The sequence below is a fragment of the Gossypium raimondii genome, chromosome 2 (assembly GCF_025698545.1).
Source record: "Gossypium raimondii isolate GPD5lz chromosome 2, ASM2569854v1, whole genome shotgun sequence".
In the NCBI taxonomy this organism is placed as follows: domain Eukaryota; kingdom Viridiplantae; phylum Streptophyta; class Magnoliopsida; order Malvales; family Malvaceae; genus Gossypium; species Gossypium raimondii.
The window spans coordinates 17,444,182-17,467,978 of NC_068566.1; the positions used below are offsets into that span (position 1 = coordinate 17,444,182).

Below are 23,797 nucleotides of genomic sequence, written 5' to 3' on the forward strand. Positions count from 1 at the left end.
AATTATTGCATTCCTTCAAGAAGAAAAGATATGGTCTAGGGTCTTTTGCCTTAAAATTATACATGAGCAAAGCATACGACAGGGAAATATGGAATTTCATGGAAAATATGATGAGAAATCTTAGATTCTGCAACAAGTGGGTATCATTGATCATGCGATGCATCAAAAATGTTTCATATTCAGTTGTACTTAATGGAGGGAAAGGGGATGAGTTCAACCCCACTAGAGGAATAAGGCAAGGAGATTCCATAAGCCCCCATCTATTCATCATTTATGCTGAAGGTTTTTCAAGACTCCTTAACATCGCAAAAAAGGAAGGAAAAATTGAATGGACAAAAGTGGGGAGAGGAGGGCTGTCAATAACCTATTTATTTTTCGCTAATGCTGGTATTTTATTTGGAAAAACAACAACAAAATGAGCTTTAGCTATAAAATCAATAGTCAATGAGTATGAAAAGATTTCTAGGACAATTGGTGAATTTTGAAAATTCATTAATTTACTTCAGTAACAACGTTAACGAGGCGGTCAAGCATCAAATAGGGAGTGATCTAGGGGTTTGTATATTCAATAATCCCAAAAAAATAACTCGGATTACCAACGATGGTGGGAAGGAGAAAGAGAAACGATTTTGTAGAAATCAAGGAAAATTTTTTGACAAAAGTTAAATTTTGGAGTATTCGTAATTTGTCCATTAGAAGGAGAGAGGTGTTTATCAAATCAGTTTTATAAGCCATCCCAATCTATGCTATGCAATATTTCAAATTACCAATTTCATTATGTCGAGATTTAGAGAATATTATGTGTAAATTTTGATGGCAAAATGTAAAAACAAAAAGAAAAGGTATTCATTGGTGTAATTGGCGTCATTATGAATCCCTGAGGCACAAGGGGGATTGGGTTTAAAGATTTATCGTCATTTAAAAAAACCTTGTTGGCAAAGCAAGGGTGGAAGCTAATTACCCACCCCACAAGTTTACTCACGCAAGTCATGAAAGCGAAATACTACCCACGCAAGTTTACTTGCGCAAGTTTTCATTGCCCGCAAATCTCTTGGTACAATGTCACGAACATAATTAATCCCCTATTAAGTTGCATCACTTCTTTTAAGTCGATTAGTTCTAGGAGCCACCTTAAATGTACCAGATTTCGAGATTTATCTTGTATTAGAAGACCCCCGATTAACCTCAATATGAATGCTCGCACGTATTGTTGTCTTCCAACGATACTAGTAGAGCTATTAATATATGAAAAATTGTCTTCAACCATTTCATCTTTATCTGGCTACCACTAAACTGACCCGGCACCTTGCCTAATAGTTGGTTGCAAATTGCGCTTCAATCGCCAACGCTCACTACCCCCATAATAACGGCCCCATCAACCAATAAATCGAGCTGTAATGCTACATCCTCAAGTGTAATTGTACACTCACCATATGGAAGATAAAATATGTGTCTCGAGTCTCCATCTTTCCACCAAAGCGTTGATAAGTTCGAGCTTCAATTTAGTCCCCCTGAGCATACGAGACACATGCAAGAATCTCGCATCTTGCAATTATTGTTCAATTACACATGGTGCCCTTCCACTTAAATTGTGTATATACGTCTCAATTATTTGATCTTCGATCTGATCATATAATTTAAAAAATTAATAATATTAACATAATAATTATATTAATTTAAAATAAAAAAATTGATAATATTTTCTTACTATTTGTAATTGGATGCGAAAATGTGTTTGACATTCAAACGAATAAGAGGCCTTGATATTTTTAAAATTATAAAAATCAAAGAAATCAAAGAAATTATGAAATATAAAATTAAGACAAGAAGAATTTGAGAGAAATTGAATGAAAAAATTGAGAATAAAATAGTAGAGAGAATTAAGGGAATAGGATTGAATGAAGAAAAAAGAAAACAAGTATGTTTATATAGAAAATGAAATAGCCTTTGGGAAGCAAAAATGTAATTAGCTATTTGAAATTTTAATCGTCGAAAAAAAATTGACCATGGGACGAAAACGTTTCCTATAGGAAGCGCTTTTCAACCCCTTGACTGCCACCTTAACTGAAAACGCTTCCAATTCTCTAAAATCGACATATATTCTTAAGAGAAAAACGACCTAATTCCCTAATTAACTTTTAAAAGTGACATTTTTAACTAATTAACTCCACATTTATATAGTGTATATATATTTAGATACTCGTGTAAATTTCTATTGTTAGTACGCAAGGTTGTCCAAATTCTTTACTTTTTAAATATAAATCTTATTAATTATATATTTTCTTCTCCACATCTAAACACCAAGTAATAATAAAATACAACAAACTTAATTTCTTGTTGATTGCTTTTCCGCGCGGCTTCGGTTTTAAACAAAATAAATAAATAAATAAAACAACACTTAACCTCAAATTTTCTCTCATTTAAGAAAATTCAAACCACTAAAGATAAAAGTCTTGATGTTACGTATTTAGATTCGAGATTATATATTTAGGTTCATACTTATAATTACTCCAACATGTATTTACTTATTTAATGTTATTGCTTGGAACTTGTTTAATTTTTCATTCTAAGTTTTGGACCTGGTTCCTTTCGTTACTAATCGCTATATTGATGACTAACGTTTTTGTGATTGGAAATAAATTTTTAAGTAGGTCCCACTACGTTTAATATCTCATCACCGTCGACTCCCGACACGTGTCACCTTTTACGTCGCTAATTGGTTCCCTTTCTTTTTATTCCTTCTCTGATGTTTTAGTAAGTAAACTCTTGTTCGTTTAGTTTTTTTTGGGTAACAAAATCCATATGAACTTGGAGCAAAGCGAAGCAGGAAAACAAAGAAACCCAGTAAAAAGGTATGATCATAATCTTAATCTTCCATTGTTTCCTTCTTAATTTCTTAAAATTTGTTATATTTGGTGATTGTCTCTTGTTTACTTTTGTTTGTTTCATCCGCTTTTCTTTTGTTTTATAAACTGAGCTGCTGCTTTTGAAGTGGGTTAAATTTTAATATTTTACATGAAAATTCATAATTTTAGCTTTCAGCTGGAAATGTTAAGTTTTGCAATCAAAGAAATGAGGTTGTTGCATTAAAGAAATGGGGTTGTTTTTGTTTCCTTTTCCAGTGATCATTTCTATTAGTTTTTGCATGTCCATCCCTCTGATATCCAATTTGTTGAACTATGGTATATGCCAAGAAGAGTTAACAAAACTACTAAGAAAGTTAAAATTTTAATTTAGGGTATACTTTAGAAATTGCTAAAATTCTAGAAACTTGATTGTTTTTTGTGGTCTTCTGTAAAGTATCTGCAAAGTTTCTTAAGGTTGTGACACATGGTTTCTGTTGTGCTTTCTAGACACTTGTCGCTTTACTAGACTGTGTTCACTGAATTCAATGTCCTTTTTTGGTTTTTTCTCATTCTAACTTTATTTTTATTAGTCTTTTGGGTTCTAGGACCAAGGAATTTATAAGCTTGAGTAAAAGGCGGTGGTGAGTAGAAAGGAAAGTGAAATGATAGGTGAAGAAAAGGTGCGAAGTGAAGACTTGAACTTGTGCTTTGAGAAGCTGATGATGGTTGCTGCTGGAAATAGTGGTGAAGGAGTTAAGAGGAAGGGTGCGGTGATCACTGAGTGGAAAGATATTCCTATGGAGCTGTTGTTGAGAATTGTTTCCCTTGTCGATGATCGAACTGCTATTGTTGCTTCTGGTGTTTGTAGTGGGTGGAGGGATGCTATTTGCTTGGGCCTTACCCATCTCTGTCTCTCATGGTATCTGTTTTTTCCAATGTTCAAAAGTACCAATATTTGTGTTTTTCGTTGTTTCCGTCAACAATTGTTTGATGTTTATGTGCTTGTTTTGCAGGTTAGCTATTATTACCTCTAGAGTTCTGAACAGAACCAGGATTTACTCTAATATAAAGCAATAATTTGTAATTCATTTCCTGTTATTTGTGTGCTTGTCTCTAGCTCTAAGGCAAACCTTTTAGTAGTTTTGGACGCATAGCAGCCCATAGATTCATTTGCCTGGCCTTCTAAGATATGAATATTGCTGTTCTTTTATAGCTTCAAGGAGGTTAGATCTTTTTAGTACTAGGGCTTTTATAAAGTCCTTCTTGATGCTATATCCTTGGTGCTGCTCTCTATGAGTAATATCAATTCCAGATACAGTTCATATAAATCAATCCCAGCTTGGGAAATCTGAATTTTGAACTGAGTTGCTAGTTTTTCTCCAACTGGTTGGTAGCAGGAGGCCTAAACCGTTTTCTCATTAAGTGTCTGGGTTAACCTCATAAAGTTCCATTTTCAGTTAGCCCTTGATTATTGCCTTTACAATTGCCCGTGTCACTTTCTGTTTTAACTATAATTAACCAGAAAACTTGCATTATTTTTTGTTGAAGTACCATTCATTTGGCTATGCTTTTGATTTTTGAACCTTCATAAATGATACGAGTTTACAAATAATATTTTGGTCATTGTTCCCTTTTATGAATCTTGAAGAAAGTATTTGGTTGATTTAGGAAGATGTATTCAGTGTTCTCCAAGTTTGTAGCACCTAGTACGTTAGTTTCTGATAGGTAGGATAACATAATGCATGACTTGAAAACACTCTCCTAATCGGGTTTATCAATTCTTAAATATATTTATCAATGTATATTGGTGGTTATGGTAGTATTTTTGTGCCCCACCTGATGCTTATTAACTTGCTTAACATTTCATCTTAGTAGTAATGGTTAAAGCTTGTTTGATGTGGAGATCTTGAAATATCTTATATCTACCTTATTGGTTGGAAACTTTTTCATATTATGCTTGGCTGCATTTAGATTTGTCATTTTATTTGTGGTAGTTTACTTCCTCGCTAAAATTGGGTTGTGTGGTATCTTGCTGCAGGTGCTGTAAGAACATGAACAACTTGGTTCTATCCCTTGCTCCTAAATTTACCAAATTGCTAACTCTCGTACTACGCCAAGAAAATCCGCAGCTTGAGGACACTGCTGTTGAGACTATTGCGAAATTCTGTCATGATCTGCAGGATCTGGACCTCAGCAAAAGTTTCAAGCTTGGTGATCGCTCATTGTATGCTTTGGCCCATGGTTGCCCTAATCTTACAAAACTTAACATCAGTGGCTGCACATCATTCAGTGATGAAGGTCTTGAATATTTGACTAAATTTTGTCGAAAACTAAAAATATTAAATCTCTGTGGATGCGTTAAAGCTGCAACTGACTGCGCATTGCAGGTAGGAACAATACTATTATTTACTTGCTGATTAGAAAATTGACTTACTTGATTCAGAAATATTGGTATAGGCTATTGGACAGAACTGCAATATGTTGCACTCTTTAAATCTGGGATGGTGTGACAACGTTGGTGATCTAGGAGTTACGAGTCTAGCATATGGATGCCCTGATCTCAGATGCCTTGACTTGTGTGGCTGTGTCCGCATAACAGGTATTGCTTTCATTGGGTTCATATTCGGTATTTACAATGTAGTATAACTTACTGCTGTGACATTGAAATTCAACATATTGTTTCAGTTCCAAATTCCAACACTCTAGCCTAATTCATCTCCCTTTGAAATTTGACATGGCATTTTGCTTCCACGTATATCTAGTGAAGTCTGGCAGCACCTAGTGCTAATGGTTGTCGGTAGACAATTTAAAATTATGCATTCGTATTCTCAAATGTGGATACCATCTATTTATTGACTTTAAATTGGCTTCCCTATAATCCAGTTTAAAACATATGTGAAGTTTGCATGAGAGTGGACTACAATATCAAGAAACTTTTACCGTCATTTCTAGCTTTTGAAGCAGGTTGATGTTCAGTCTTCGAATAACTAAGCTTGTTTACCATTTTCACTTTCAAGAACAGAAGGCAAACATTGCATGCTTTGAAGATGAAGACTGATCAGCTTTTACATTGTATTGCAGATGATAGCGTGATTGCTTTGGCAAATGGATGTCTCCATTTGAGGTCGCTTGGTCTGTACTATTGCCGGAATATCACAGACACGGCAATGTACTCACTGGCTCACAGCCGAGTGAAGAACAAGGCTTCAATCTGGCAGTCCATGAAGGGTAGATATGATGAGGAAGGTCTTAGAAGTCTGAATATAAGCCAGTGTACTGCACTAACTCCTTCAGCTGTTCAGGCATTATGTGATACGTTCCCTGCTCTTCACACCTGCTCTGGAAGGCATTCCCTCGTCATGAGTGGCTGCTTGAACTTAACGTCCGTGCATTGCGCTTGTGCAGTCCAATCACACCGCACACTAAACAGTATTCTCCATACAGCTCATTGAAAGGGGATGTTAAATCTAATATTGATATTGTAAGTAAATGTACTACAAGGTCTTAGAAATCTTCAGGCTTGTAATCTGGTCTGTTGAGTTGTGAATTATGCAGTGTTTCTCTTTCGGAAGCTAAACTTTGCCGTTTTCACATTGCTTGTGGTCTTAATGATGAACTTGGGACTTTCTCAATCGTAAATATAAAATTAATTAAAACACATGATAAATGCACTGAAATTTAGATGAAATTGAACACGAGAATCGCAATATTTAAACAAATTTATAAAGAATCTTCATTTTATTTAAGTATTAAATAAAATAAAAATTTAAAATAATTAATAACTGTTCTTATAAAGTGTTTTTTTCCTTTTAAACTTTTATATAAAATGTATAAAAAACAATTTAAACTCAAAATATAACATGTGATTTAAATTTAAGGCTTCAAATTCATTAAATTCTTTACTTTTTTTCTCTTATTATTGTTTTATTTTAAATTGGTTTTCATCTGTGATTTATTAAGTGTGCGTTTGAACAAGGGATTTGGAGAAAATGTTAATTTTGTTAAGAATTTTAGAATTAAAAAATACTTATTTTAGTAAAGAAAATATACAAATTTAAACATTGTGAGGAAATTATATTTAGATTTTTGAATAATATACACCGTTCCTATAAAAGTAAAAGAATTTGAAATTTCAAACTATCATTTATATAATGCATAATTTTTCACTTTATATTATTAAAAATATTTATACATTTTTACAAATATAATATATTCATAATTATTTTTGGAATAATATCGATCGTCCATCGGTGCATAAGTCACATTAGTCACATGTACTATCGATGAATAATAAAATGATACATCACCATTAAATTTTAAACAAAAAGTATGGAAGACTTATAAATAAATATTAATAATTTTTAACGTAATTAAATATTAGGCATATCTATTATAAATAAATATTAATAACTCTCATATTTAAGATCATGGGTTTAAGGGTTAGGGTTAGGGTCTCAAGTTTAGGGTATCGGGTTTAGTATTTATTTAGAATTAATTATTATTTGGTTATGTTTAAATAAATATATTTATTTACAAGTCCTCCATTATTTTTATTTTATTTAATGATTAAGTGACATGTTATTATTCATCGATGATGTATGAGACTTATACACGACGATGCATCAAATATTTTTCATTATTTTTATAGTATTTGTTTTAATATCATTATTATTCTTTTATAATTATTTATTAAATCATGAAATGATTTGATGATATGGAATTTTATATATACATATCTATAATACTTGAAAAGAAAGCATATAAATGACTACATGAACCTATTAGAATTTTATATATACATATCTATAATACTCGGAAAAAAAAAGCATATAAATGACTACATGAACCTATTAGAATCGAGGCACGAGGACCAAAACATGTATGAAAGAGTTAATTGACTCCAAGAATAGATTTGATTGGTAAGTTAAATAGTTAAATGATGTTAATTGATCATGGTATTAGATGGCTTAATGTTAAAGGTATATATATGTTTGTGTATAGCATGTTTAAATGATATAAAGTTAAGCATTTGACAACTAGTATGAATTGGTAAATTCTATTGCAATGCTGAATGGATTGATTTTCTAATTACCATATGAATACTCCGATATTTAAATGATAATGGAATTTCTTGGGATGATAGGATATAATTTGGGTAGATGTTGTGTTTGTAATTATTATGATCAATTGCTTATGTTAATATGATATTATCTTGAATCAAGAAAGTACCACTGAGCTTTATCGCTTAGAGTACGGTTTGTTTATTCCATGCATAGGTATAGGTGGGTCTCAAAGTCCTGAGAAGTAATTCAGCATCAAATCCACAACCTTTGACTAAGCAACATAGTTTCTTATATTTTTCAATATATGGCAAGTACCTATATTCGAGTCTGTCTTGTAATGTATATGGTCTTTAGGACATTGAGTTGGCATATGTCAATTGTAGTTTATGTTATGAAATGTTAAATTGACATGCATTTATGGTTTATAGTTAAAATGGTGCAAAGGTAGAAATTATTTTTGTATATTATGGTTGATCTTGCGTTTTGAATGGTTAACTTGATAAAAATGATAATGATGAAGCATCTATGGTAGCTTTTGAGTATTGTAAGTATATGTATATGTTCAAACAAGTTTGAAATGAATTTGGCCATTTTGCTAGGCCATTGTGAATAGGTACCGAATGGACCTTTTGAAAACAGTGAGTGATGTTGCGACGTCAAGCTCTCAATGTCACAACGAGGTTAAGTTAGTGGGTTACATTGTGACCTAGAACTCCCTAAGTTGCGACACCAATTCGACAGTTTGAAAATCCTACAATTTGCCCCTTATTCGACTTCAAGCTAACTAATGAACTTCCATAACCTCGTATATGTTTGTAAATCATGCAGTAATGATGTTTCAAACTTAATGATTTGTATTAATTGTTCGATTGATTTGCTTTTGATCGTAGTTGCTCCAGTAATGAATGTAACATTCAATACCTCGGGCTCGACAGTGGGGTCGAGGATGGGGTGTTGCATATCATACATAACCCAAAACATGCATATAATTACAAAAGTGCCACATCTTATTAAAATTAACCAAACATGACAAAAGGAATAAATTCGGTATCGGTTTATACTATAAACATAGCACAACCTAGCTTTGATACCAATTGAAAAAAATCCGATTAAGAAAATGGTTCATTGTAACTAGAAAAGTTTAAAAAATTTCTAAACCGAGTCTGTTTATGATATTTATAGCAATAAACTTTTACCGAAAGGTACCTGTGCTTTGTGTGAAACATATTTGAATTATTCTCGACTTTCAATAGAAAGGCCTTCTCTATAATGCCCTCAACCTGATCTGATTTGCCGAATCCTGATCTTAGATGTTACCACAAAACACATAACCAAAAATACATACTCAAATAGACAATCACAATTTCGAACAAACCTAGTTTGAAATTACAATCTAGGACAAATTTCAACAGAACAAATAAAGTATTTAAACTTATAATTATACAAAATTAATCGAGTCTAACACAAATTTATAACTCAATAATTTAACTCCTTCTTTATAACACCAAAACAACAACATTGTATGCATAATATTCCAATACATCCCATTTTCGGCATACTCTTAGCATCGTCCCATCAAGCATGTACCGAACATCAAATACTTGAAACACGAAGGTAGAAATGGATAAGTTTCAGAGAACTTAGTGAGAAATGACATCGTTTACCTTAATTGGTACTCATATATATATGATAATTGTTAGTTTCCCATGGCGATCTTCTTGTCCTTTGTCACGTGGTTTTGCTTCTGACAAATACGTTCCTTGAACTCATTCCTTTATATACAAGTTAACTACCTCACCTTAATTTGTTCCCATTTATGTTCTCTATCAACCTCAATCCTCAAATATTTCTTCGACCCACATTATTTATAAATCTGTCCGAATCTAATTCAAAGGCCAGTACATATCAATTATCACCTCACACGTATTCATAACCCATAACTATTATTCATAGACAAATTCTTAGGCGAACACATACCCAATTGGCGAAATCATAATACAATCTATATTATCACAGTTTACCTAATCAATAACAATCTAGCCGCATACTATTACCTACTTATATTGTCTTAATACAAATAGAATTGGCGGATAACTTCTTATAACCTTCATATTCAAACTTTTGTTCAAAACATTTATTCAATACTAACCCGTCACATCTCAGTATCTCATCAATTCAATATCTTCAATCATATCTTAATATTGTATAGTTCTTTCCATATACTTGATAGATACCTTATATCATACTGGTTTTATTGAGCATTTTATAGAAATATTCTGAATACTCCATATAACTTTGTACAAAACACGCCACAAAGGCAACCTATTAAAATATGCCTCAAAGGCTTTCCATTCATAATACACCATAAATGCTTTATAACACCCCAATACTAGAAGGTCGATTGAAGCATTACTCAGACAGAAAACAGACATATGCCCAATTCAATTTTCAGTTCAACTGTGATACATGTTAACTTTACTAGGTGGAGCCTCAAAAAACTTCTTCAAAACATATGTTTATTTAACAGTATACGCCATAGAATAAAAGTAAATGGATTTAAGATCTTTCAATTGAAATTCTTCTTTAAAATACAATACTAGTAGTGATGTTTACTTATAAAACATTTTGGCGTATACAAGTAGAAACCATTTCATAAGTCAAAACTTAATAAAATTTAACAAATCCTTCAAAAATGGGGTAACATTCTTATAAAGTAGTAACTAAATAAGAAAAACCATTTATTACAGATTCATTTTTAGAACAAAGTTACACCCCACCCCCAAAACATATGCATGTTACAAAATAGAAATAGATGAAGCTCATAGCAGAGAATGCTTATTCTGGCTTAATCCCTTCAAAAGCCTATAACGAAGATCACCTGAAAGGAAGGAATGAAAATGATGTAAGTTCAAAAGAACTTAGTGAGTCTAGCAAGGAAAACTCAACACTTAAATAAAGATAGATACATGGCAAGTTCATAACACAGACTGATACTTTAGACTTTATATGCCACGACATATGGGCGCACAGTCTTATCTCGTTGGCGAACACTTAACCTTGGGGTATAACTTTAAAGGCGTACTCACATATTTGGCGCATACCATCTTTCATAATACTGGGCGTACACTTATATCTTTTCCCCCACAAAGCACTATAACTTACAAAACTATTGATTTTCCATTAACATAGTTTTTTTTTCTCATAAGTACCTTTTGTACCACAACCTCTTTTCAAGCGAACTCAAACATGTTTTCAAAAATTACTATGGCGGATTCAATATACCAATAATTATCTCTTGGTGAATTTCTTATGATCTTGATGCATCAACAGGAATTAGAACATTCTTTCTTAATCATTAATCTTTCTTAATCATTAATCATTAGAACATTATTTCTTAATCATTAATCTTTCTTTTCATCTCAACCGATATATGTATTACACAAACATACACAATATCATATTAATTTATTTCTTTCAATACATAACATATCATATAACACATACAGAGACATATTAGCTTACTCTTTCATACCCTTCCTTGGTTTGAACCTCAGATTTCACATATTAGGAGATCTCTTCATATCATATCATTTTGAACACCTACGTATTCCTGTGATTACAGGGCTCTTTGTCATGGTTAACAACTAACATGTCCTACTGTAGGCAGCTCCTATAACGTTAGGCTGGTTAGAAACTAACATGCCCTACCAAAACCTAACACTCATGCCTACTGGTTAGTAACTAACATACCCTACCAGTGGCCGCCAAAATGGTTAACAACTAACAATTCCTACCAGTGGCCCATCATATATCCCCATCTGGTTAGCAATTAGCATGCCCTACTAGTGGCTTATCTTATCCATATACTGAGTTCATACCCCTAATAAATTCATTTCTCTTTCATGCCATGATCATGCACACATACGCACAGACAAAGAATTATACATAACAAATTTCCAAAGTTCAAAGTACATGTTCTCATTTAGACTCTATCCATGACATCTATACGTTAATGGTACACAAGACAAATTACAACGTAGAGAAGAATTGCACTATCTAGATACTCACAGGTGATTTCAAGGAAGTTAGCTATTTCATCTCTAATTCTGCATGCACAACTCTTTTTTTCTAATTGATTACTTGATTCTTCTTCTCCAACAAATTCTTCTTAACAGGTTTTCAAAGTGTAATAGAGTAAAAGAAAAGAGAAGGAAAAACCCTCACTACAAGGGTTTCTACTGATATTTATATCTCACAACTTTCACACTCAAGGTTAACATGTGGCTAACATGCAAAGCTAACTCAATTTCTATCATGACCAAAAAAATCATTATAGGTTATAATACATTAAAAATAATCATAGAAATTAGGTACATTCTAACTAGATCTTAGTTAAAACTTAACTAGAGCTAAACAGAACTCACAAATGCACAAACTGACAATATTCAAATCCACAATTCCACAATCCTTTACGAGCGTACATAATAAAATATCTTAATACACATACTTTCCAAAAGAAACACTAATTGGTGGGTTCCTCACCACGACTATGTCGGACCATAAAATTTACAACTCAGACTTCGCCCAACAACAAATCATAACAGACTTATAAATCACACAGTCCGCCACTCATGGCGCACAACTTATACAAATACTACTCTGGCATATACAACATAAACCAATCTTACCTTAACATAAATCTTAACTAACTTTCAGCCTACAAACCATCAACAAGACTACGCCAGGCGGGATATTACAGGCTTTCCATTCTAAATATGCCACAAAAGCTTTCTTTAAAATACGCCACAAAGCCTTTCCATTTAGAATACACCATAAAAGCTTTCTATTCCGAATACACCACAAAGGATTTTCCATTCAGAATACGCCACAAAGACTTTCCATTACTGTTGTGTTTGTGATATGAATTTGCCTAAACTCACTTTGTGTGAGGTTTTCCCATCATCGCCTTGGGACATATAGAGAACCTCATTAGGTAAATGCCATTTAGTATTTCCTTTTCAGAGAGTGTGTCATAGTCATGGGCTTTTCCTTTATAATTCCGTATTACAACTCGTGTTTACTATCCTAATGGACTTTATCTGTTATCACCGCGGTGATTCGTTTCATAATACAAACTCTTCAAACCCAAATAAATCTCAGACCCAACACTTCACATCACTCATCATACCTTCAATAGAACTCACATTCAAGCAGACAAACCCATTCTCCTAACTATATCATAACTCAACACATAGTTCTTCACATATTTGGACATACCAAATCCCCTATCTAATGTACATACCATCTTCAGCAGTTATTCATGGACTCGTTCAAATCTAACATAACTTCATTCATATAGTCATATACATATCATATTCATACTATAATTTTTGTGATTTCAAATTTTTATTTGATCATTTTTATTTAGACATGCTTCAACATGAACAGTATATATGCAAGTGTCAGAGTATAGACTCACCTAACACTTACCTCCATCAATTTAACTCCATATCCAAACATCCATCAAGAAACAGTAGCATCCACTGCTTACAGAACATAGAAACTTCATTAAAACTTATTCGTATACAATTTACCATAAACTCAAACACTAACAACATTCATGCAAAACCTTATACTTACATCTTACTATTCATGTACCTAATACAAACTTACTCTTTTAGAGTTTAACATGCAAGATAGGAATACTTACCCAAGAATGAAATAACCACTGATTAGATCCAGATCTTTAGCTTTTCGTTTACATAGGAAAAAATAACGTTGAATCACAATAGAGGACCAAAGATTAACATTAGAAAGAAGAAAAAATCCCCTCAAAAGCTCTTCCACATATTTAAATAGCCTTAACTCACTTACTGTAATATGACAAGTTTCACTTTACTTCAAAGTTTGTCCCACTTAATGGTCTACAAATTTTGAGAGAAACATAAATAAGGATCCAATATAATTAAAAATCAAATTAGTCTATCAAATTGATTTCTAATCAAATACTTACAACGTAACTAGCACAGTAACTTAAACAAACATGACGTACAATACCCTTGACATTGACTCAATCATAATTGCCTAATTACACTTACTAAAATCATCCTATTCGCAAAGCGATGCATTCTAAGAAAAATCCTTACTTTTAATCCTGACAACTTCATTACCCCCATCCTATATGCCAAAAGAGACAATTGGGTGGATAGTATTTCACCAGACAGGTTATTTTAAAATTTCAAGCCTAAATATTGAACTCGCCAAAAATTGGGGTGTTACATTCTTCGCTATCATCGTACTCCGAATCTTGTTGAGTATATGCTTAAGCAACACAAACCAAACGTAGAACAAGAAATTGAATTGTTACTTTCAATGGGAAAATAACTTCTCTGTCTATAAATTGAAAAGTTTGTTATTCTGAAAAATAGAATTTATGCTTAATAATAAATTTACCCTATTTTTAAACATAAAATCAATGTATGAATCAAGTATACTTTCCTCTATCAAAGGTGTTTATTTATAGAGAGAGGTAAGAGAATCCTGATTGAATAAAAATAACATATATAATATTTATTTAATAGAAAAACTCCCCTAATCCAACTAAGAGAGAGGGGGGAGGCACACCCTAGATAATAACACCAGGGTTGCTGCCCCTCATATGTAATATGAGGGGATTTGGGCCTCTCCTATATTTGGTCTAATTATATGTGCTTCCTAAACTTTTGACCTAGCACTTTATAATTTGATCCAACCCAATACTTATTTCCTATTTTCCAAAATAAATATTAATTAATTAATTTAATTAACTAAATTTATCTCTCAATCAAGTAATTTTCTCAACCCAATTCTAATTTTTTAAAGTCATAGCAACTTTACCATAAAAGAATTTATGAGGAAATATATTTAATTTTCATATTCAATGGATTCATAATGAATAATTAATTTAATTCCATTTTTAACTCAATTATTTAATTATAATTAATTAAATAATAATTTGAAAATCTTAAATTAATTCTCAAGTCATTTAAATACAAAATGCATTCACTTGTGAATGCGATCCATTTCTTTAACTTTATCATTTCCATTCATTTTTGTTCATTTGGTTCTACGTGAAACTCATTTTTGGTTTGAACGCACTAGCGGAGGGACAAATTGGACATATATAATTAACGCCCAAATAATTTATAATTAAGTTCCAGCTTTTCGTCTATTAATTATAAATTTATTTAGTCATGAAGTCATTTCACTATAATCTTATAACAACCTATTTTTTATTGGTGCCGAAAATAGTGGTTTTGGAACCCCGTTTTTTGAATATTGAATCTGTAAATATTATTAATTAATATTTACGAGTATACTATAGAGTTATATTAAATTTCGATCTGATAATTTTATTGAACAGATAGTTAATTAATGTACAATGACAAAATCGTAAAAGTTAATTACTGTAGATTTTTATTTGATAAAAGGCTTATATGGTAATTCTCCAAGGGTTTAAGTGGCCATTAGTCACTTCTTGAAAGTTCTGGACAATTAGTGGCAGTATTATACAAAAATTTGTATAAGTTAAAAAAACATATGTTATAATTTAAGTTAAAAAGAAAAACAAAAGAATGGAAAGTCATCATCTTTATCTCTGTTTCTTCTTCAACCGTCCAAAAGGAAAAGAATAAGGTTTTGAGCTTCAAACATTTAACTCTCAATTTGGTAAGCAATTTCAAGCCTGTATGTTGTAATTTTTATATTTTTGAGATTTCATGAGCTTGATTTAGTTAGCCCGGGGACTATTTTGCAAAAATTTTAAAGTTTATAAAAATTGTCATTGAATCTTGAACTAAATTGATATATTTTGAGCTTAGATATGAAAAATGATTATTTTGTAAAGTGAAAGTTAGTTTTGAACATAAGGACTAAAGTGTAAAAATTTAAAATTGAGGTTAAATTTCTATAATTTTAGATATTAAAGGGATGTAGAATGATGAAATTGAGATTGATTTGAAATCGAAGCACAAATTTGAAAGTTATGACAAATTTGGTTTTAAGGAAAAATTGAATAAAATGCAAAACTTGAAGGAATATCTGATAAATGGAATTGAATTGATATATAGTTATAGTATGTTATTAAATGATATTTGGAGTTGATAATTGAATTAAATTATGATTTAGATCGGGATTTAAACCAATTAGAGGATATTCGCGAAAAAGGGAAAATTACATATTAGTCACTGACACATTATCGGTTGTTGTTTTTCCTCAAATAGAAGATATTAGTCCTTTCAAGATCATGATCATCCCTCACTTGAATGTTGAGGGTGTACATCACTACTAAACAATGGGGTTCATGGAATTTGTCTCCCTCATTCGATGGTTCCACCAACTCTTCATCACTAATAAACTCACTTCCCTTGTCTTCAATATCAATTAATTCGAGCATATTAGCATCTAGCATGTCTGAATCGGAGGTATACTCACATTCACCTTGATAAGCAAAAGTCTCATGTTCGAACAATCATGACTATAGTGCACATATGTCTAGATATTTGTTTCACAGTTGGGTTGGTGAGTTGATATCAGACAAATCCTAGTCTAAGACATTGGCAAGAAGTTATGCATATACTCAAGCATTTGTAGAGAAAAAAGGATTATATTTTTTTGTATTCTGAAGGAGATCTTACTCTTATCGGTTATATAGAATTTGACTTCTAGACGTGCCAGGATTCGAGGAAATAGATATTGGGATGTGTCTTTATCCTAAGCAGTGGGTCTATACTATGGAGAGTGCCAAGTAAGGTTGCACTGTTGATTCTGCTATGAAGGTCGGATATGTGGCTGCTTTTGATGCAACAAAAGAAGCAATATGGCTTCGAATTTCCTTACGTATCTCGAAGTTATTCATGATATGGAAAAAAGCTATCACAGTGTATTATGATAATAGTCTAGCAATAGCTAGCACTAAAGACCGGAAACCACAAGAGGACAAAACACATTGATAGAAAGTATCATATCATAAAGGAGGCAGTAGCAGATATAATAATAGGTGTACTCAAATTCGCATCAAAGGACAACCTTGCGAATCAATTTACCAAGACTCTAGTGGCTAGGAGTTTTGAAAAACATGTAGAGGGTATGAGAATTCAAAACATGACTCAACTACATCAATATGAAAATGAGAGACTATTGGGATCTAGTTTCATTAGTGTAGTGATTTCATCTATATGTACTTGTATTTTTTGAACAAATTGGTTCAATAAAATATCCATTATAATCATTAATATCTTTGCATATTATCCTTATTGATTTTTGCATGCAAAATAAAATGAAAGCAAATATTTACTCATTAATTATCTAATGTTTAACTAATATTAAAGCGGTATTATGTTGTCAGATCGTAATACAGAAGGACAACTTATATTAGTAGATAATCTAAACATGTCTTTAGTCTAATTGGAATTGAGCAAATCGATTGAAAGACTAATGTGCCACCTATCAAGTCCAAATAGGGAGATACCTTGTCCTAGGTATCAAAGTGGATGACTCCCAAAAGATAGAGACATATATGTAATTGATTAGGCTGACAGTACATCGAACATGATCAAAGTAGAATAGATCCTAGATCCGTTTGTGGATTCATTCACTTGTGACGTTCATAGTGTGACATACTTTAATCTTGAGTGGATGATAGACTATGTATGTGCAACTTGTATACTTTGATGTAAATGAAAGCCTAAGTTCAAATAGATTATGATAAGGAATGAGGCAGATGAATGAAGAAGCAAATCGTAAAGTTTGTTCACGTTGTGGATTTGACTTAGGACTCTAGACGTTCGAAAAGAAACTTGGATTTTGAAACAAGCTGAAACACAAATGAATCCAAGTCAAATAAAAAAATTGAAGAAAAACAATTGAAATAAATAAACTAAGATAAGTAAAATAGAACAATAGAACAATAAATAAGAAAATAAGGAAGATAGATGGAAAAGATGGAACGTGGAGTGTAAAAGTCCTAAGGAGCCTTGGAAACAAGAAGAATTCACAACCCCCTTCAAGCGGTTCTAATTTCCCTTCCAAGAAAGAAAACTTGGTAAGAAAAAGTTTGAATATGATCCCCACAATCTGAAAAGATTGTTAAAACTCTTCTAAAAGAAACTCAAGAGAAATTCTTGAAAAGAAAACTCAAAGAGAATTTATTAACTCAAAAGAGAAGTTGAGTAATAATGAATTGAATGATTTGTGTAGAATGCAAAGGCCTATATATAGGCTAGCTAAATAAATCTAAATAAAACTCTTAAGTATACTAGAATTCTAATTTAATCTAAACAAGAAGTAGTTTTAAACTAAACTTTCTTGTTAACATAAAACTCCTGAATAACTTAAAATACTTAATAATTATAAAAAAATTTGGAATAAAATAAAATAATAATAATAGCTGATAAATACAATATTGGACTCATATATAATAAAAATTAAGCCTAGAACCCGAACATAATATGAAACGCCTAAGCTTATGGGATTGATTAGGGTCCTTGAAGTGAAATACCTAAGCTTGTTAACATTTTCCATATGGGCTTGTCATCATAGATTGAGAGTTTAGGCCCAAGAATAAAATTAATCCCTTCTAATTCATCATCGTTCCAAAATCCATCATCTTGAAGTTTCAGCTCTTCTTCTCGATTTTTTTTTGTGATAAAGTCTTGAACGAGTAAGTTGAGTTTTGACTTTAGCTACTTGGATTTGGATCTCATGATTGGGCCTTGAGGGAAACTAAGCCCATCTCTATTATGGCCTTTGAATTGGACCGAGCTGCTCGTATCATATTACGAGCTGATTACTGATGCGTTGGGTATACGACTTTTGTAGTATATAGCATCATTTCACAATAGTGGAATTCATAGTTCAATAAAGGGTAAATGTATCCTCTCATCAACATTACATGATAAATGGAAAGTAGTGTGGCCACAGGTAGTTTTTCTTTGTGATAAATGATTTAAACTATTTGATAGTAATTGACTTTTCATGAAGGAAAATTTAATGGTTACTGTAAGATAAAATAGGATCATATTGGGAGAATGAATTTATCCAAAAGAGATTAAGGATATCCTATGATGGTAACACACTTATAGCATGGTCATTAGACGAGCACTCAATAAGTAGCTTTCGTAATGGTATATAATAAAAGAGTACTCATTCATGATACTTTAAGGGAATGACTGGTGACTACATAATGTTGTAATTAATAGGCGAAAAGCTGAAACTTAATTGCAATTATTTAAGCCCTAATTATATAAGTCCAGTCGGCCCATCCACTAGCTCGAGATAACCATAAACGAATTGTATGTAGAACTAATAATTAGAAATAAATGAAAACAATGAAGATAAATAAAACTCTTGTATCACTATTTGCATTAAATGCGTTTTCTCGCTAAGTACAAAAGATGACTTAGACATTAATTTAATATCTTCAAACTATTTTTAAATAATTGCAATAAAATAATTGAAGTTCAAGTGAAAATTAAATTGAGTAGTCATCATGGGTTTGTTGAATAAGGCAATTAAATATATTTTCTTCATATATTCTATTGCAATAAAGTTGCTATGATTTTAATGAAACTAGAATTGGGTTGAGAAAATTATTTAATTGAGAAATTAACTTAGTTAATTTAATTAATTGACTAAATAAATAAAATTTTGGGTAATGGAAAATAAATAGTGGGTTTGGTAAATTATAAATGTTAGATAAAAGTTTAGGAAGCACATATAATTAAACCTAATACATAAAATGCCCAATGGGTTGACAAACCCAAGTGAAATATAAGGCATGTCATCACCCCTCACCCTTCTACTTAGAGTAGAAGTTGAATTTTTTTTAATTAAAATATTATTTAATCAAGCCTTATTCAAACTGTGGTACTATTTCTCTATAAATAGGAACTATATGTTAAGCAATTTGCAACACTTTTCATACATTGTATTTTCTAGGAAAAACACAATTTTTGGTTAAATAGAGAATTAACTTTCATACTTAAATTAAAGTTTTCATCTCATGCTTGGGTTTGTGTTGTTCAGTGGAAAGTCAGGATCGACTTAATCATCTCGTATAAAGCACAAGTACAATCTCGATCAATAGGTTTATTGTTATAAATAACATAAAGGCTCAGTTTTGGAAAATTTTTAAACTTCCATTGTACCTAAAATAACTGTCTTTTTAACAGATTTTTCCAACACTAATCTATTTCAAATTTATTCTTCTTTTCAATTGCTGAGATAGATTACTCAAGTAGTAAAACTAATTTCTTCGTCGTTTTTTGGGAAGATCAACATATCCATTTTCAATTTTTAATCTTTGCAAAGAAAGATAAATCACTCAAACCAACGTTTTGGATCATTGGTGATCCGTAATTGGGATCGGGCTATCCAAAACAAAAAAAAAACAAATTAGATTGAGCAATTTAGGTAACTCTGGTTCAGAATTAACTTACATTTGTGAGGCTTTTTCCAGAAACGTATTTCGTCACTAAACTATCGATACAAGTAATAATTTAAGCTCAATTTATCCTAACCCTTGGATAATTGAAACCCCACCCTAATGTCACGGGACTAGAAATCCGTGGTTCGTGACACTAGTACATTTAGTATGAACTCTCTCTCCTAATTCCCATTGCCAATTGCAAATGAAAAACTAAACAATTAGATAATGTTTGGTGCTTTTTCATGTTTATAATTCTAACAGAGTGTGATTCCTTGGAATATGATTATTGGGAATGTAGTTTCTAGAAAAGTTATTTTGTAACGTTTGGTATACATTGGAAAGTATTCACTAAATACTTTCTTGGGAATGTAATGATAATTTACAAATTCATTGTTATTGAATTAAAATAATATTGATGCCTTTAATATTTTATGATAAATTTTATTAGTAATAAATCTTTGTATTAAATATTTAATCATATTTTAATTGATAATTTTAAAATATTATTATAATTTATAATTTATAATTTTAATTGAAATAAAATTATTATTATAACAACCCATTTTTCAATGGTGATGAAAACAATAGTTTTGAGACCACAATTTCGACGTCTAAGCTCGTAAATATTATTATTTAATATTTACTAGTCAAGTATAATGATATAGTGAATTTTAACCTGATAATTTTTATTAATTGGGTAATTAGTTAAGTACAAGTGATGCATACCCAAATTTAGTGGTTTTGGAAATGGTTGAAAGTTAAAACATATTTTTTGTTATCGTATTTATTTTTGAGAAAGGCTTGTATAAAATAGAGATGACACATCATCATGTATCTCTTACCAATTATTTAATGTCATTTCAACATCTTTTTTCATGTAATTGACACATGATTTTGGTAATTTTTTAACTTGAACTCTCGACCCTCGACCCTCGACCCTTGACCCTAGACCTTGAAACTTGGCCCTCAGACCTTGAACCATGAACCTTAAACCCTAAAGCTTAGGCCTTAAACCTTGGACCCTGAACCTTGGACCTTAGACCTTAGACTTTAGACCTTAAACCTTGGACACTAGACCATGGGCTATGGACCCTAAATCCTAGACCTTGAACCTTAAGTCATGGGTCCAAGGTTTAGGGTCGAGGGTTCAGATTAAAAAATTACCAAAACGATATGTCAATGGCATAAAAAAAGATGCTGAAATGACATTAAATAATTGGTAAAAGATACAGGATGATGTGGCGTCTTTGATTCATACAATCCTTTCCCTTTATTTTTTCGTTTCGTTATCAATTTTTCAAAGGGGTAAAAATTGTGTAATATTTGCATCTATAATGAAATGAAATAACTAATTTCAGATGAAAAATAATAAAGTTATATATTGTTAAATTTGTATATAAGATTATCCTTAGAGTTAAGAATTTTTTTATTATAGTTACGTAATATTTTTTAATTTCGTGAACAATATATCGATAATATTATAATATATTTTATTAATTAAATAATTTAGTGATGTATATGAAATTACATAATTATATTAAATATGTGTTTAAGAGATAAAAAATATATGTGAGGTATAAAAGTAATACAATTTGGTAATTTAATAATCTAAATAAATTAGGTTTTTTATGTTAAATTACTAAATCAAAATTTTGAATGATTTTTATATTTTTCATTTTCATTTTATAATCCATATCGGGGGCAATGATAAAAGTTTGAACCTAATTTTCAGTTACCGAAAATCATAGTCACTGAAGATTTTAAAGAATGTATTATATAATATTAACAAAGTGACAAAAAATAAAAGTTAACGTTAAATAAAAAAATGTATTATATAATGTTAACAAAGGAGTTTTTTATTTAAAATTAGGGTTAAGTGGCACTTTATTGAGGTAATGTTGCTGAAAATGGGTTTTTCCTCTGATTGGGTTAATGGTATCATGATATTTGTTTCTTTAGTATCTTACTCGATTGTGGTTAATGGGGCGGTGGGTGAGAAGTTTTTGTCTACTCATGGTCTTTGGTAAGGGGATCCTTTGAGTCCTTATTTATTCCTTATTTGTGGGGAAGGCCTTTCTACCCTGTTACGTATGGCGGCGTTGCATGGTCAAATTTGTGGGGCAAGGGTTGTGCGGGGTGCCCCTTGAATTACACACCTACTATTTGCTGATGACTGTCTCATTTTTGGGGAAGCTACAGCTATGGGAGCTAATTCGCTTAGGAGGATCTTGCAACTGTTTGCAAGATGTTCAGGTCAACTTATAAATTTTGCGAAGTCGAGTGTCTTTTTTAGAACAAATGTGAAAGAGGGGAATCAATAGAATGTTGGTTGTATTTTGGGAGTTATACGTGCGGATAATTTAGAGAAGTATTTGAGTTTGCCACCTATAGTGGGGAGAAATAAGTAGAGGGCTTTTGCAGATTTGAGGGATAGAGTACGTAGTAGATTTCCTTCTTGGAGTGCATAGACTCTTTCAGTGGGGGGTAAGGAGGTTTTTATAAAGTCTGTTCTTCAAGCTTTACTGTCTTATGCAATGATGTGTTCTCTTGCCTAAGTCGTCTTGCAAAGAGATTGAAGCTTAAATGGCTCGTCTTTTATGGCAAAAGTTTGCTGAGAAAAGGGACATTCACTGGTGTACGTGGTCTTCATTATTTGAGTTGAAAGGAGATGGTGGGATAGGCTTTATAAATTTATTGAAGTTTAAAATAGCTCTCCTTGCCAAACAGGGTTAGTGTCTATTAATGTGCCTAACGACTTTAGTAGGGGTGAATATTGAAGGCCAAGTATTTCCTGACTACAGGGATTCTAAATGCGTCGTCGGGTTCAAATCCGTCTTTGATCTGGCGAAGTATTTAGAGTGCACGTGGACTTTTAGAGCTAGGCTTCATATGGAAGGTAGGCTCGGGTAGAATGATTGTTTGGAATGATTTTTGGTTGTCCGGCCCTGTCCCATGTAAGATTTAGTCCCCTTAGGTGAGTAATATTTCATGGGTTTAGGATCTTATAATACAAGAATCAATGGTATGGAATTTGGAGCCGATTGATTTTGTGTTTTCCTTAGAGGAAGCCAACGTTATTAAAAGTATTCCCCTGTCGAGTTTCCACAAGAGGATTGTGTTGTATGAGGTAGGGAACATTCGGGTTTATATGGTGTTCGCAGTGGTTATCGTTTGTTGCTAAGGCCTATACGTTTGTGTCCGCTGGAAAGGAGGTTGTACAAGTAGATTTGGATGCTTTCTTGCCCTCCAAAAATTCGAATTGCTATGTGGAAATTTCTAAAACAATTTGTGCTTACTCGGTCTTGCTTATTTAACAGGAGAATTGTAAATGATCCTCTGTGTCCTAGATGCTATCAAGCTGCTGAAGATGTGAACCATGTCCTATGTTTTTGTGCTTTTGCCAAGGAAGTGTGGCTTGCTTT

At 31.9% G+C, this 23,797-nt stretch overlaps 1 protein-coding gene across 1 annotated transcript; it reads left to right on the forward strand.

Annotated features, from left to right (window-relative positions):
- Positions 1–2,695: 2,695 nt before the first annotated feature.
- LOC105783905 (F-box protein SKP2A) lies at positions 2,696–6,437 on the forward strand. The gene is made up of 5 exons (XM_012609618.2): positions 2,696–2,852; positions 3,437–3,765; positions 4,885–5,233; positions 5,304–5,445; positions 5,928–6,437. The coding sequence occupies exons 2-5, from the start codon at positions 3,509–3,511 to the stop codon at positions 6,296–6,298; spliced, it is 1,119 nt and encodes a 372-aa protein (XP_012465072.1). The 5' UTR covers positions 2,696–2,852; positions 3,437–3,508; the 3' UTR covers positions 6,299–6,437.
- Positions 6,438–23,797: the final 17,360 nt, after the last annotated feature.

Coding starts and splice junctions, on each gene's coding strand:
- LOC105783905 (XM_012609618.2), top strand. CDS start 3,509: ATGATAGGTGAAGAAAAGGTGCGAAGTGAAGACTTGAACTTGTGCTTT. Junction 3,766..4,884: donor ACCCATCTCTGTCTCTCATG/GTATCTGTTTTT, acceptor ATCTTGCTGCAG/GTGCTGTAAGAACATGAACA. Junction 5,234..5,303: donor CAACTGACTGCGCATTGCAG/GTAGGAACAATA, acceptor ATATTGGTATAG/GCTATTGGACAGAACTGCAA.